This window comes from Opisthocomus hoazin, chromosome 8, assembly GCF_030867145.1.
Source record: "Opisthocomus hoazin isolate bOpiHoa1 chromosome 8, bOpiHoa1.hap1, whole genome shotgun sequence".
Taxonomy (NCBI): domain Eukaryota; kingdom Metazoa; phylum Chordata; class Aves; order Opisthocomiformes; family Opisthocomidae; genus Opisthocomus; species Opisthocomus hoazin.
Window position 1 is genome coordinate 72484563 of NC_134421.1, and position 13596 is coordinate 72498158.

The 13596-nt window shown below is 48.1% G+C and overlaps 1 protein-coding gene across 1 annotated transcript in view; it reads left to right on the top strand.

The window, feature by feature from the left end:
* EXOC4 (exocyst complex component 4) overlaps positions 1 to 13596 on the top strand; it is a 481096-nt gene that overhangs the window by 396562 nt on the left and 70938 nt on the right. The window contains exon 13 of the mRNA XM_075429015.1: positions 5383 to 5538. Coding sequence (XP_075285130.1) covers positions 5383 to 5538 — 156 coding nt within the window. The remainder of the gene's footprint in view (positions 1 to 5382; positions 5539 to 13596) is intronic.

Consider the following 13596-nt stretch of genomic DNA (forward strand, 5'->3'; position numbering starts at 1 on the left):
GTCACCCAAATGGCTCTCTTTAGTCTGTAAAAAGAGATGGGCACCTCCAAAGAGGGAGTCGCCTTCATTAAGAAGTGCTGCAACTCTCTGGAGGTGGCCGGTTCTCTCCATCGGCTGTGAAGGCAGCTAATCACAGAATCACAGAATGGTTGGGGTTGGAAGGGACCTCTGTGGGTCATCTAGTCCAACCCCCCTGCCGAAGCAGGGTCATCTACAGTAGGCTGTGGAGGACCTTGTCCAGGCGGGTCTTGAATATCTCCAGCCTGTTCCAGTGCTCCGTCACCCTCAGAGGGAAGAAGTTCTTCCTCATGTTCAGATGGAACTTCCTCTGCTTCAGTTTGTGCCCGTTGCCCCTTGTCCTGTCACTGGGCACTATTGAAAAGAGCTTGGCCCCACCCTCCTGACACCCACCCTTCAGATATTTGTAAGTATCTATTAGGTCCCCTCTCAGCCATCTCTTCTCCAGGCTGAACAAGCCCAGCTCCCTCAGCCTCTCCTTGTAGGGGAGATGTTCCAGTCCCCTCACCATCCTTGTAGCCCTCCGCTGGACTCTCTCCAGTAGCTCTTCATCTTTCTTGAACCAGCCTCCTGGCTGAGCTGTCTCAGCTCAATCTGTAACGTTAGGTGGGGTAAAAATGGGCCTAAATCTCTCCAAATGATGGAGGGAGTAACAAAAAAAATCACAGTTCCTGCTTTTCTAGCCAGGCAAAGTAAAACTAAGCCCTTTTTTATTGATAAGAAAATGAGCAGATGAATTCATCCAAGGCATGGGGTCACCGGTCAAACAGGATTTCTCGAGTCCCCGGCAAACACTTTTGCCACTCAGTTTACTACTTGTTGTTGGCATCTTCCCCTTCTTGCGTTAGCTTTTTGGTTTTTAAGTTGTCTTTTTGACCCTTTTTGGACAGGGGTCTGTCTCCCTCAGGCCGTTAGGACCTGACACATGCTGAGCACGCTGCTTCTAAACTCTTAGCAGTGCCAGCAATGCTCAGCATGGAAGCATCATCTTGGCCCTGGGAAGAGAAAAAATTTATTCAAAAATCCATTTGGCACAAGGCAACAGAGTCCAATTATCCCCTGTGGCCCCCAGATGTTTTCTTAATGAAAGCCTTGGCCCCCCAGCTGTGCTCAGGGACGTTCCCCGTCACTCTGCTCCCAGCTCGTGGCGGCAGCGGTGCGAATCCGGGACCAGTACCACCAGCAGATGTTTCCCAGTTAAAACCCACTGAGCTGTGGAGGGATGAACCCTCCTCGCTCCTGTGCCATCACCTGTGTCAGCGTTACACCTATTCCCTACCCGCTCCCAGGAGCTGGGTACAAGCAGATGGCATTTTCCTTGGCCCGTTGAGCTGTGAATTAATTAGTTGATTATGGCACTGGTGGTAGCTAGTAACCCTATTAGAGCAGCAGGAGTAATTACCTAGGAGTTGGGGAGAAGGGGGGCTGTTTGAAAGGAAGCGGTTTGAGCTGTACTAAAACACGTCATCCTGTCTCGTGATGATTTACTCGAGGACCCAAATTAGATTGACATTGATAGAAGTTACGGGGGTTGAAAGCTGGCTGAGATGCTAGAAGGAAAAGGTGGGGGAAAAGGAGATTTTAGTTGATGGGGAAAGCTGGGCGTCTAACAGAGATCGGGGTGCGTACCACCCTATTTAACATCTTCTTTAATGAGGGGGTGGTTGGAGTAAAACCAACCTGTCAATAAAAGTTTGGAGGTGTTGCAACCATGGGAGAGAACAGGGCCGTAATTCCGAGGGACCCACGCAGCAGTGACAGCGTCCCAGCACCGATTAATTTGAAGTTCCCTATTGATTTCCATGGAGAATTTGGCTGGTGGACCCATGAGCATCACGTCGCCAAAGGGTGAGGAAAGCAGGAATCGCGTGGGTTAGGCTGCCGGAAAACACCGACCCTGGAAAAGCAAGGACACCCAGCTCGGTTTGCAACTTGCTCTAGCAGCCGAACAGCCTCTCCCTCTCTCGTCCCCCAACGCCCGCTCCAAAAAGCAATAGGATTTGGGAGGACAGCAGAGAAGAAGGCTCATAAAGCAGCGAGGTAGCTCTGTCCTCTGCAGAACTCCATTGGAAGACTCCCAAAGATGGCCTGCGTTTGTAGGCATCTGAAGGGCTATGATAAGGCTGTAAATAATTGAAGAGAGTAAATGGTGAAAGCGGTGAGCGCTGAGGCTGCTGCAAGGGGAAATAACGGGGAGTGATGGGATGAAATTGAGTCAAATAAAACACAAGCACAGTATCAGGATTTTTTTTTTTTCTTTTTTTTTGTCCGAGTTAGATTTGTTCAACTGCGAAATAGACTCCCAAGGGAAGGAGACTATTACTTTAGTCATTTAAATCTGGAGAGGACAAAGCGCTGGCTAATATATTCAACGGAACAGTTGTCTTGCCTTGGCAGAGAAATGGCCAGATAGGATAAAATTCAGTTTTTCCATCTCGATGTCAGAGATTCTGGTGGAGCTTTTTATTTTTTTTTTTTCCCCACCGGGGTGAAAAAAAGAGACCTTTTTTCATAAGTGTAAAAACACCAAGTTCCTAACAGCAGCAGAAGGCCAAAGTGACATTTTGACGCTGAGGTCTTCTGTGGCTGGAAACAAAATTCGTTCTTCTGTCTGTGGCAGATTGAACATGAAATTTAAAGAGGAGGCAAATGTATATGTAAGTGCATGTGACAAATTCATTTTCCCAAGTCGTGTGTACTTACTGGGCAGAGGTTGTGTTCCTGGAGTTAGGTGGAAGGAGGGATGAGTGGCTCCGTGCTGGTGAGAAAAGAAGTAATCTGCTCTGTTTCAAGACAGATCAGCCTTGGCTTCTATCTCAGTGCCTTTTTCACTGTTTTCCTTGTCAAAACACAGATACTCAGTGTGTTCTTACTTTTATTTCTATTTATTGACGAAAACAAACCTTTCAGGAATTTTGAAATCAGACCCGTTAATCCGCATAAACCCTGTAGAAATGTGCAGGGTCTTTATTGTGATCTTGCACGGCCCTTCCCAAATTCCCCACCTGAATGCCGGTCTTCTCCAGCCTTGATGATTCGATGATTCTGACAGCTCCGAGCATCTGTTTGTCCCACACAACGTCCTAGCTTGGATCCAGAAGCGTGCGGCCAAGTAAATGGCTCTGCAAGGTCTGGATTGAGCTGATGTGGGCTGAGCCAGCACGGATACGTCCGTACCGCAGCACCCAGCAACTCCAGTTCTTGTTTGACGGATCTAGTGTTGGTTGTCTTCATCTTTTTAATGCCCAACATTTCTATCCATGTTGGAGAAGCTGTTTCTTCTGGGGGACAGTAACAGAAAAAGAACTATCTGGCATTTACATTTCTTCAACCCTTTGCATTGTAGGACACAGCAAACATAGAGTCACAGAATCACAGCATGGTAGGGGTTGGAAGGGACCTCTGTGGGTCACCCAGTCCAACCCCCCTGCCGAAGCAGGGTCACCCAGAGCAGGCTGCACAGGACCTTGTCCAGGCAGGTCGTGAATATCTCCAGAGAAGGAGACTCCACAACCTCCCTGGGCAGCCTGTTCCAGTGCTCCCGCCACCCTCAGAGTGAAGAAGTTCTTCCTCATGTTCAGCTTGAACTTCCTCTGCTTCAATTTGTGCCCGTTGCCCCTTGTCCTGTCACTGGGCACCACTGGAAAGATTCTGACCTCATCTGCTTGACACCCACCCCGCAGACATTTATAAGCATTTCTAAGGTCCCCTCTCAGCCTTCTCTTCTTCAGGCTGAACAAGCCCAGCTCCCTCAGCCTTTCCTCGTAGGAGAGATGTTCCAGTCCCCTCCTCATCCTCACAGCCCTCCACTGGATTCTCTCCAGTAGCTCCTCATCTTTCTTGAACTGGGGAGCCCAGAACTGGACACAGCACTGCAGATGGGGCCTCACCAGGGCAGAGTAGAGGGGGAGGAGAACCTCCCTTGACCTGCTGGTCACACTCCTCTTAATGCACCCCAGGATCCCATTGGCCTTCTTGGCAACCAGGGCATGCTGCTCTCTCATGGTCAACTTGTCATCCACCAGCACTCTTGAACATACATTATTTCTTGGTGTCTTGTAGCTTTGTGAGCAAGGGGTGGTGGATGCTTGAGGGGCAAACACAGGTCCCAGAGCCTTTTCTGTGATTTTGCAAAGTAGAACGTCATCAGTCTCAGCACATGAGGGAGAGCTTGATTCTGTTGTTAACCTGCAGCTAAGCCTCTCCATAGGAATTGGACCTCTGAGACCTTGTCTTTTCAGATGCTTCCTGCCTCAAGTCACACTGTGCTCGTCGTTCGGTGGGTTTGCCATGTTCCCATTACAGAGGGCAGAAAAGAGTCCACTGCTGCCCGTCAGAGAGGTCACCAGCATGCTTTTGCTTTGAGAGGTGTGGGTGGGTGGCATCTGCTTCTTGGACTGGAGAAGCCATACAAACCTAGCAGAAGAGCCTTCCAGAGAATGGAATCGGTGATAGGATCTAGAAGGAAATGCCAGCAACCCTAACTCCCACTTGCCTTTTCTAAGGGGTAGAAAAACACCTTCCAGATCCTTGCGGTCAACTGAACAACCCAAGAGTGGAAGATGACTTTCCTCTTTCTGCTCACCCGTGTGCCAGTGAAGCAGCAAACCGTGCTGATGGTTGGTTGTGAGCAATCTTGACACAAAAAATAGGCAGCTAATTGACTCCTCCAAATGCAGCATCCCATTTGTCTCCTGCAATTGCGCGTGAGGGTTGCAGATTAGTTACAGTGCCAAAAATATTAAACAGGGAAAGTCTTTGTAATTGGAATACGCTGTGATCTTTGATTCAATTTCACACATACATACGATTCAGCTGAAATCTCTATTATTGTACATTTTGGATGACTGGAAAGAAGATCCGGGACCCTTCACTTCCTTTCATTGCTTCAGTCCTGGCCCCAAGCTGGACCAGCTGGTGTGCGGTGAGCTGGTGGCTTCCACCCAGGTCTTCCTGGGCAGGTTTCCACGTTGCAGTCACAACACAATCAGCAGCGGCTGGCGAGCTCGACTGAGATTGCAGAGAACAAATGAGCCATGGAGAAACTACCTTCTCTGTCTTCTAGCGCGGAATGACCTCCTCCGGTTGTGTACATGATTGCAAGTGGAATGATTTCAAGGGTGGGGAGAATATGGGCCTTTTTCCCTTGAAGGACTCATCCAGAGTTGTGAGTTTAAGATAATTTTATGTCCTGTCCACCTGTGTTGCCTCCACACAAATGCTTTGTTGAATTCCTCGTTGGACCGCTTCCTTAATGCTTAATGCACGTTTCTATGCGCTGGGGATTTTAATGAATATGTGCGGAATTGCCTGAAAAGTACAATTTGCTTCGCACTAACGTGATTGTTGCTGCTTTCGCCGCAGGAGCATCGTGCAGTCGGATGAAAAGCTGGTGATCAGCGCATCCTGGGCTAAGGACGACGACATTAGCAGGCTCCTGAAATCTCTGCCCAACTGGAGCAACATGGCTCAGCCTAAGCAACTGAGACCCAAGAGAGAGGAGGAGGAAGACTTTATAAGGTAAAATATTTTATGAAGTTGTAAAAGGGTTTCGAGGAGAGTAGCAACAATGGTAAAACCTGCTGGAAACAAAATAATCATAGAATCATAGAATCATAGAGTGGTTTGGGTTGGAAGGGACCTTAAAGACCATCTGGTTCCAACCCCCCTGCCACCAGCAGGGACACCTTCCACCAGACCAGGCTGCTCAGAGCTCGATCCAACCTGGCCTTGAACACTGCCAGGGAGGGGGCAGTGACAGCTTCTCTGGGCAGCCTGTGCCAGTGTCTCACCACCCTCATGGGGAAGAATTTCTTCCTAACATCTAATCAAAATCTGCCCTCTTTTAGTTTAGAGCCATTCCCCCTTGTCCTATCACTGCACACCCTTGTGAAAAGTCCCTTGTTTGCGTAGCTGTAGTGTCCCCAGGCATGAGAAGAGGTTGAGATGTGGTCTCTCCTCACGCAGAGTAATGAGACTTGAGTCCACGTGCCATTATGCTGCGTGATTTTAAAGCCAGGCACTGGCTTGGCTGAACTGAGAACTTCTTGTGCGTTGCTGGGATTTGTTTCTGTTGGTGGTATAGAGAAATCATTAAGGAAATTATCTGTTCGGGGGATTTTTCTGCGCTTTGCTTTTCAGTTGTATGATGGATTGGTAGGTATACCATCCTGAAGCTCTTTATTCATCAAGAGACAGGAGAAAGCAGAGCTTCTTCTCAGGTGCAGCAAGGACAGAAGAGGAAGGCCATGGTTCGATAAGGAGCCTTCAGCGGCTGCACCGCCCTGCTGCTTTCCTGCCCTTACTGCTCGTTTCTGCTCGCCGTGTTGTTCAAACAAGGCTGTCTGAAGAATCGCGCTTGTGAACTGAGTCAAGACAGTGGCTGGGATTGGGGAGGGAAAGAAAGGGTTATTTTTAATTCAGACATGCCCTGGTTGATGGGCATGCAATGAAGAGAGCAGCGGTCTACGACCTAATGCGGAGGGCGACTGGTTGTACTGGCAGGAATTCCCAGACCTGGTGTCGTCACCAAAGCTATCCCCCATTTGAGCCATGACCTGGTGTTTGTTCTCCTGCGTTCCAACCCCAGGAGCTATGTAAGGAGAATCAAATGCAAAATATGGGTGCCTCCAGAGGGGATTCTTTCCAAGGCAACTTACTGTGTCCAAAGCAGATTGTTTCTACCTTTTTGGGCAAGTGAAAGCCTGTAAGTAGGCAGATGGCCTTTCCCCATGCACTGGAAATGGCTTAGTCTCCGAATCGTTGACGCGTCCTGAAGAAGCAGGTCCTCTTTGTCATTCCAGCGAGTCAAAAAGCTTGTCTGCACATTCCCATCACTATTCATCACTTCCTTGATTGGCATTTGGCTATAAAACTGTAGGAGTAAGTGAAGCTGTTGAAAATTAAAAGTCTAATTTGCCCAGATTGTCATTTTACTGATTCACTGAATGCAAGCACAATAACATGAAGATGATGCAGTCTAGAGAGAGGAACGACAAAGAGTACAAAATATGTCTGGTCACAGAAACGTTTGCTCATACTGCAGTGGGGATAATCTGCTTTGCCAATGTTTTCAAAAACCTCCAGTGACAGTGGAAGAGTGAGGATGCTGAGCCCTTGAGGTCTTTGTGCAGTCCCAGAGTTTTTTGAGATTCATAGATTTGGTCCTAGCCTCCCTCTTTCCCTTTATGTTCTTCCTAATATCTAATCGAAATCTGCCCTCTTTAGGCATTGGAAGGCTGCTCTAAGGTCACCCCGCAGTCTTCTCTTCTCCAGGCTGAACAGCCCCAACTACCTCAGCCTGTCCTCGTAGGAGAGGTGCTCCAGCCCTCGGAGCATCTTTGTGGACCACTCCAACAGGTCCATGTCCTTCTTCTGTTGGGGGCTCTAGAGCTGGACGCAGGACTCCAGGTGGGGTCTCCTGAGAACGGAGTAAAGGGGCAGAATCTTCTTGGCACAGAAAGGCACTGGGATGCCCTCCTGGCTCGTACTGTGATTTCTGAGCCATCAGCGTGGGACACCAGAGTCCCCATGGATTGATTCTGGGTACTAGTGGCTGAGCACAACTTGCTAGCGTAAATTCCTGGCCAGGCTAAGTCTGATGACCAAGCCCAGTCTGATGCTAGCAGTGCCAACATTTTGATCCTAATATGCATTTTATACCAATATTGTCATTTTACTACCCATTAATTGAAGTGTTTTGTGAAATTGTGTTGGAGGTGTTTGTTAGAATGGAAAGCCTGTTAGGTCATCGACATTGAATTCACTGGGAAAAGCTTCTGTACTGTCTTTTTTATTTTAGCCTAGACATTAGGACAAAGTTTTTTCTCGGTATCTGTTTGCACAAAGCAGCGTGTATTAAGCCCCGGTTCCTCAGAGTACCGTGCAAATGCTCCTGTAGCATTAATTTAAATGATAATAATTGGTCTGGGCCAGTTTTAGCCATTGATGGTAAGCGACATGGCTTATAAACTTCCTCACGAATCCGTGCATGGTTGACTAGATCTCTCCCCAAAGCTTCAAAATAAAATTAATTGCATGTCTGATTTTTTGTCATCTTCTTTCCATTTAAGCAGGCTTTTTTCAGACTTTCTCCTAATACAAAGGAACATGATTTCTTCGCTGCCGTTGCTGCTTTCTCTTTCTCTTGGCGCTGCTGATGAATTGGGAATTATCCTGCCGTAGCCATCACTGCCTGAACACTGCAGTGGAGCCAAAGGGGAACGGGTCCTGCGGAGACCTGGGTTATTAGGGTCATGGCTGTGGTGGGAGAGCCTGGGAGAGCTCATTTACTTCTCACTTTAACCATCCAAGAGACTTAAAACCTGGACATACAGAAACCCACGGGTGTTCACAGACCCCGCTCATCAGCTAGCAGGGACAAGACTAGGCATCCTTTCCTGGAGAGGAAGGTTTAAGCTTCGCGGAACATGAGACCCTGTTCTTTTTGGACACAAATCAAGGCTGACAGCAATGCTTGAATTGCTCGGCAGCATCCCTTTATGAAAGTTGCTAAATTAAATAATGTCCTGAAAGTTTACTACCAGATTTTGTACTGCGGCAGGAAGAGCTATCCGTGCGCGGTTTTGTCTCCCTCCCCAGGTTTCCTGTAACTCCTTTGTTTAATTAAAAAAAAGAATCCAAACGCGATGTCTGTGCAAAAAAGAAAAAAACCCCAAACCCTCATGCATATCTGCGTTGACAGTGATTGATTTTGTTGTCTTAACCTGCCACTATCTCTTCTGCGAATAGATGTCAAAAGGCAGGGTGAGATACTAGCAGGATCTCCCCATTAATATTCTGGTGTGGTTGGCCAGACAAAGGGCCCTGATTGAGCATATTCGAGTAGCTCAGAACTTGGCAAGGGGAGAAAGGAAAGAAAAGTCCTGCCTCTACGCGTATAATTAGTTTTTAAAGCTCTGAAGGCTATTTGGCACCGGGGCGAGTGTGAAATACGCTGCCCTTATCGCTTTATAAAGGTTAGCCTTCAGTTCATTACTGCATCAGATATGTTGGTGATAAAACCCAAAGATGTATCATTTCCAGGTTGCCTTTGACGAGGAAAAGCAATCTAAAAAAGAGCTTCAGATCCGGGCGCGCTCGAGCCACAGCAGAAATTCTTGGTTTTCAGTGCAGCTCTGCAGCACGAGGGGTTGCAAGGGGCCCTGTGCCCCCCAGGGGAACCACGTCTTCAGGGCGCTGAGGAAGCCGTGCTGGCAATTCACAGGGCAAGACATTTCTCTGGAAACCCCACGTTACTCTGGAGATTCAAGACCAGGTTGGACAGGGCTCTGAGCAACCTGATCTAGTTAGCGGTGTCCCTGCTCGCTGCGGGGGGGTTGGACTAGATGACCTCTAGGGGTCCCTTCCGACCCAAAACTTTCTATGATTCTATGATCACACCGCAGCGCAGCTTATTCTGATTGCAGATCTGAGATACCAAACCTGTGTTAGGAGAGGGATTGGCGATTTCCCTCTCGCCTTTTGACTTCAGCCAGCTCCTGAACACCAAACCTGGGATCAGGTTGGAATCATAGAATCATTAATTGCAGACCTGAGGAGAAGGACTTTGGGTTACTGGTGGATGAGAAGCTCAACATGAGCCGGCAGTGTGCGCTTGCAGCCCAGAAAGCCAGCTGTATCCTGGGCTGCATCAGGAGAAGCGTGGCCAGCAGGTTGAGGGAGGGGACTCTGCCCCTTTACTCCGCTCTCCTGAGACCCCACCTGGAGTCCTGCGTCCAGCTCTGGAGCCCCCAACAGAAGAAGGACATGGATGTGTTGGAGCGGGTCCAGAGGAGGGCCACGAAGATGATCCGAGGGCTGGAGCACCTCTCCTACGAGGACAGGCTGAGGGAGTTGGGGCTGTTCAGCCTGGAGAAGAGAAGGCTGCAGGGTGACCTTAGAGCAGCTGCCAGAGCCTGAAGGGGCTACAGGAAGGATGGAAAGGGGCTTTTCACAAGGGTGTGTAGTGATAGGACGAGGGAGAATGGCTCTAAACTAAAAGAGGGCAGATTTTGATTAGATATTAGGAAGAAATTCTTCCCCATGATGGTGGTGAAACACTGGCCCAGGTTGCCCAGAGAAGCTGTGGCTGCCCCCTCCCTGGCAGTGTTGAAGGCCAGGCTGGATGGAGCTCTGAGCACCCTGGTCTGGTGCAAGACGTCCCTGCTGATGGCAGGGAGGTTGGAACCAGATGATCTTCAAGGTCCCTTCCAACCCTTACCATTCTATGATTCTATGATTAAGGTTGGAAAAGACCTCTAAGATCTGCAAATCCAGCCATCAACCCAGCACCACCACGCCTGCTAAACAATGTCCTGAAGTGCCACATCTACACGGTTTCTGAACCGGTTCTCAGGCTAAAGTTAATGGAGCAATAAAAAAACACTTCTCAGCATCTCCATGTGCCACATCAGTTTTCCTTTCGCTGCTTTTGTTTTTTTTAATGAGAACAGCCTGACTGCATGGTGCTCCAGCTGCCTGCTGCTTCTTCCCCTGCATCTCCCATTCACTTGAGGATGCTCATCCTCACTTGCTTTGCACCAAAACCTGGGAGAAAAAAAAAATCACCCTGGGAGAGCACATCATCTATCCTACGGCAGCAGAGACACCAGGGTACCCTCCAGAGAATGAAATCTCCTCTCCCTTCCATTTCATGGGCAGAGCACACAGAGCTGATGGTGGGCGATCAAGAACATCTCTGCTCCAAAGGCAAAGCCTTGGTTAGCCTTGGGAGCAAGATGCAGAATTAAGGGAGCTGGTGGTCTCAGGCATGATTTTGCACCACAGTGAGTTAGAAAGGCTCCTATGAGCTCTTCCCCAGAGGGTGCTTGAGGGCACTAAACTCAGGAGGTTCATCCAGAGCTCCTAGGACCTTTAATTACTTCATTTCCAAAGGGATCAACGTGCTTTAAACTTCCCATGGGGAAAACAAATAGTCTGTGCAAGCCCGGAAAGCAGAACTGGGACAAGCTGGAACAATGTACATTAGACCATCAAGTCCTTCCCTTGGTGCAAAGGGAGAGCCATGACGGCAGAAGCATGGAGTTCAGGTCCTGCCTTGGGGTAGGGTGGTCTTCCCTTGTTCAAACTCTCCGGGCAGGCTCTGGCCAAGGTTTTCATTAAAAGCGAAATCTCAGGTTGTTCCGTCTGCTGTCCGGTGGGTGTTTTGTGTAGTGTTGGGTTTGGAGCTTTCCATTATTTTTATTCTCTTTCGCTGTCTTAGTGCTTCTCCTGCCGCATGGTCGTTTTCTGAACGCTTGATGTTTTATGGAAGGCTTTCCCCTTTCTTTACCTCTTAGCTCTCCCTCCTCTTCTGAGTCGTAGCTTTTCTGCCACTCTTTCCTTGTTTCTTGTTCTCTCAAGAATAAAAGATCTCCCTCTCCGATTTCTCAGGCTCTGTTTATTATATTCACAGTACTTTTAAAGGGTGAAAGGATGATGTTGGAAGATTGGCAGCAGACTGTAGACCTTTTTTCCCTCTACTGGGACTATGAATCTCAGCGTACCGTAGGTGTGAGTCATCTCCATGTGACGACAGTCTCCTCTTTTGTAGGAAATGGGTCTCTAGATCTGTTTTTCTGGATCCTACAGGGAAATGTGCTTCATCATGAGCACAACTTTTACTAAATCCTATTGCTATCGGGAGTCTCATCGAGAGCTGTAAAACTGAGTGAGCACCTGGATCTTCATATCCGAGAAGTTTCCTTCTGCCTTTGCTTGTCTTGTGAAGGCAAAGAAGTTGTGGAGGATTTGGGTGGGATTTGGGAGTTTTTGAGGATTACATATGTTCTGAACGTGAATCCAGGAAAAATCTCCCAGCTCCGGATTCATTAATCCTACAGATTGCATCATCTGTTGAAATGGGTGGAGCGATGCCCAGCTCTTCCGATGTACTTTTTGGGGGTGGTATGTGTACCCCTAAACTGCACAGCCGGGTTGGAGGGGGAAGGCAGAGCGGAAACGCGGAGATTCAGCTTCTCCACAAAGGTTTAATAACACCTCCTGCTTTAACAAGATTCTGTATCGCTAAATCACATCGTTAGGGACACACAATATACTCCAAGACGCTTCCTTGTCTGCTGTGATAGATTGTGTAATACAAACTTAACAAGACCAGAATATTCAAATAAATTTAAGCGAGAAGATGGTGTGAGATGTTACAGCTTAAAATTGTCAATTAGTGATGTCTGCTTCTTGACAGTGTCGCGACCTCTCAGCAGAGATTTGGAGCTGCCGGGGAGCGCTGGCGCCGATCGCGCCAGTCCCTGATAGAGACGCACAAATTGTTGTCGAGGCTTTGCGAACCCCAATGAACCTCAAATTTGGGTCGTTTGTAGGATGGTCTTCAGTCCTTTAAAGCTGGATAGTTTAGGTTGGCGAGGTGAATTTGTATCCACCGAGGATCCTTTGCAGCGGCTTCTCGTCAGGACTGCAGCGCTGTTTGGATGTTCTGCGATGAGCGTCCTCATATCCTGAATTTTTAAAATACCTTCGGGTGCTAGATCTTTGAAACAAGTGAAACGGCATCTTCTGCAGGAAGGTGGCTGGGCTGGGTTTTATTGTTCTTGCAGCAGCAAATCATTTCCGAGGGCTTCCCTTTGCAGAAGAAGCCCACGTGGGTGATTTGTTTTGGTGCTTGTACGACTTTTTTGTGATTCTCGAACCAATTCTGGTGCAAGATGAAGCGACAAAACACCTGTTCTCTCTTTCTTTATAAATAAGAACGTAATAGGAATTTCTTTGAATTAGTCAAGGGGATATCTGCCTGCCTGGGTAGTTTCTACATCCAGTTTTTAAGCACAGTCTGCAGGCTGCCTCTGTGGCTCAGGTGCAGGAATACAAAGCAAATGTGTTACAGAAATTTCTAGATGACTTCAATAGGTAGAAAAAACTACTGATCCAGAAGAAGCTGCAAAGGTGCAATAAAACTGCAGCAAATACTGTCATGTCAGTCTTTCCAGTATAATGGGTATCACGTTTGGAGACTGTATATCTAACATACCATATATATTTTATGTGCTTTATATTAGGTAGCATATGGAGTGGTTAAATGGCAAGCTTTTCACCCAGTGATTGTTTTCACTAACGTTTTCATGGGTCTTCAGCTTAATGTGGTTTTGGTACAGCACCGTGACAAAGCAGCAGTCCTTGTTTTGCCAGCTGTTCCTAAAGCGTTTGCATCTTTGTCCTGTTCACACTTTCCTAAGTATTTTTAGGGTATTTCCTCTATGGCCACAGCTCTGCCTGCTGCTCTTCGCCATGGTTTAAATTCGTTTTATTGCTTCTCCTCAGCAAGCATCCAACACTCGGCGGAGAGCATCCCTCTGAGGTCTGTGATCGAGAGGGTGTGGGATGGGACGGGAGGTCCTCGTTGGGTCAGCGGGTTCCTGGGGGGCTCCCAGGGGGTTACTTGGTGTCCCCCCTTCCTCCTCCAGCTCCACGCACCCTCCCAGCAAGCTTTTGCCTCGGCATTATTTGCCGAAGGGATAATTGACAATCATTTCTTGGCAGAGAAAAGGGTGAGGAGCAGTAAGCAAACATAAAGCTGCTGCCAAGGGTACGTCAGAGACCTCCTTC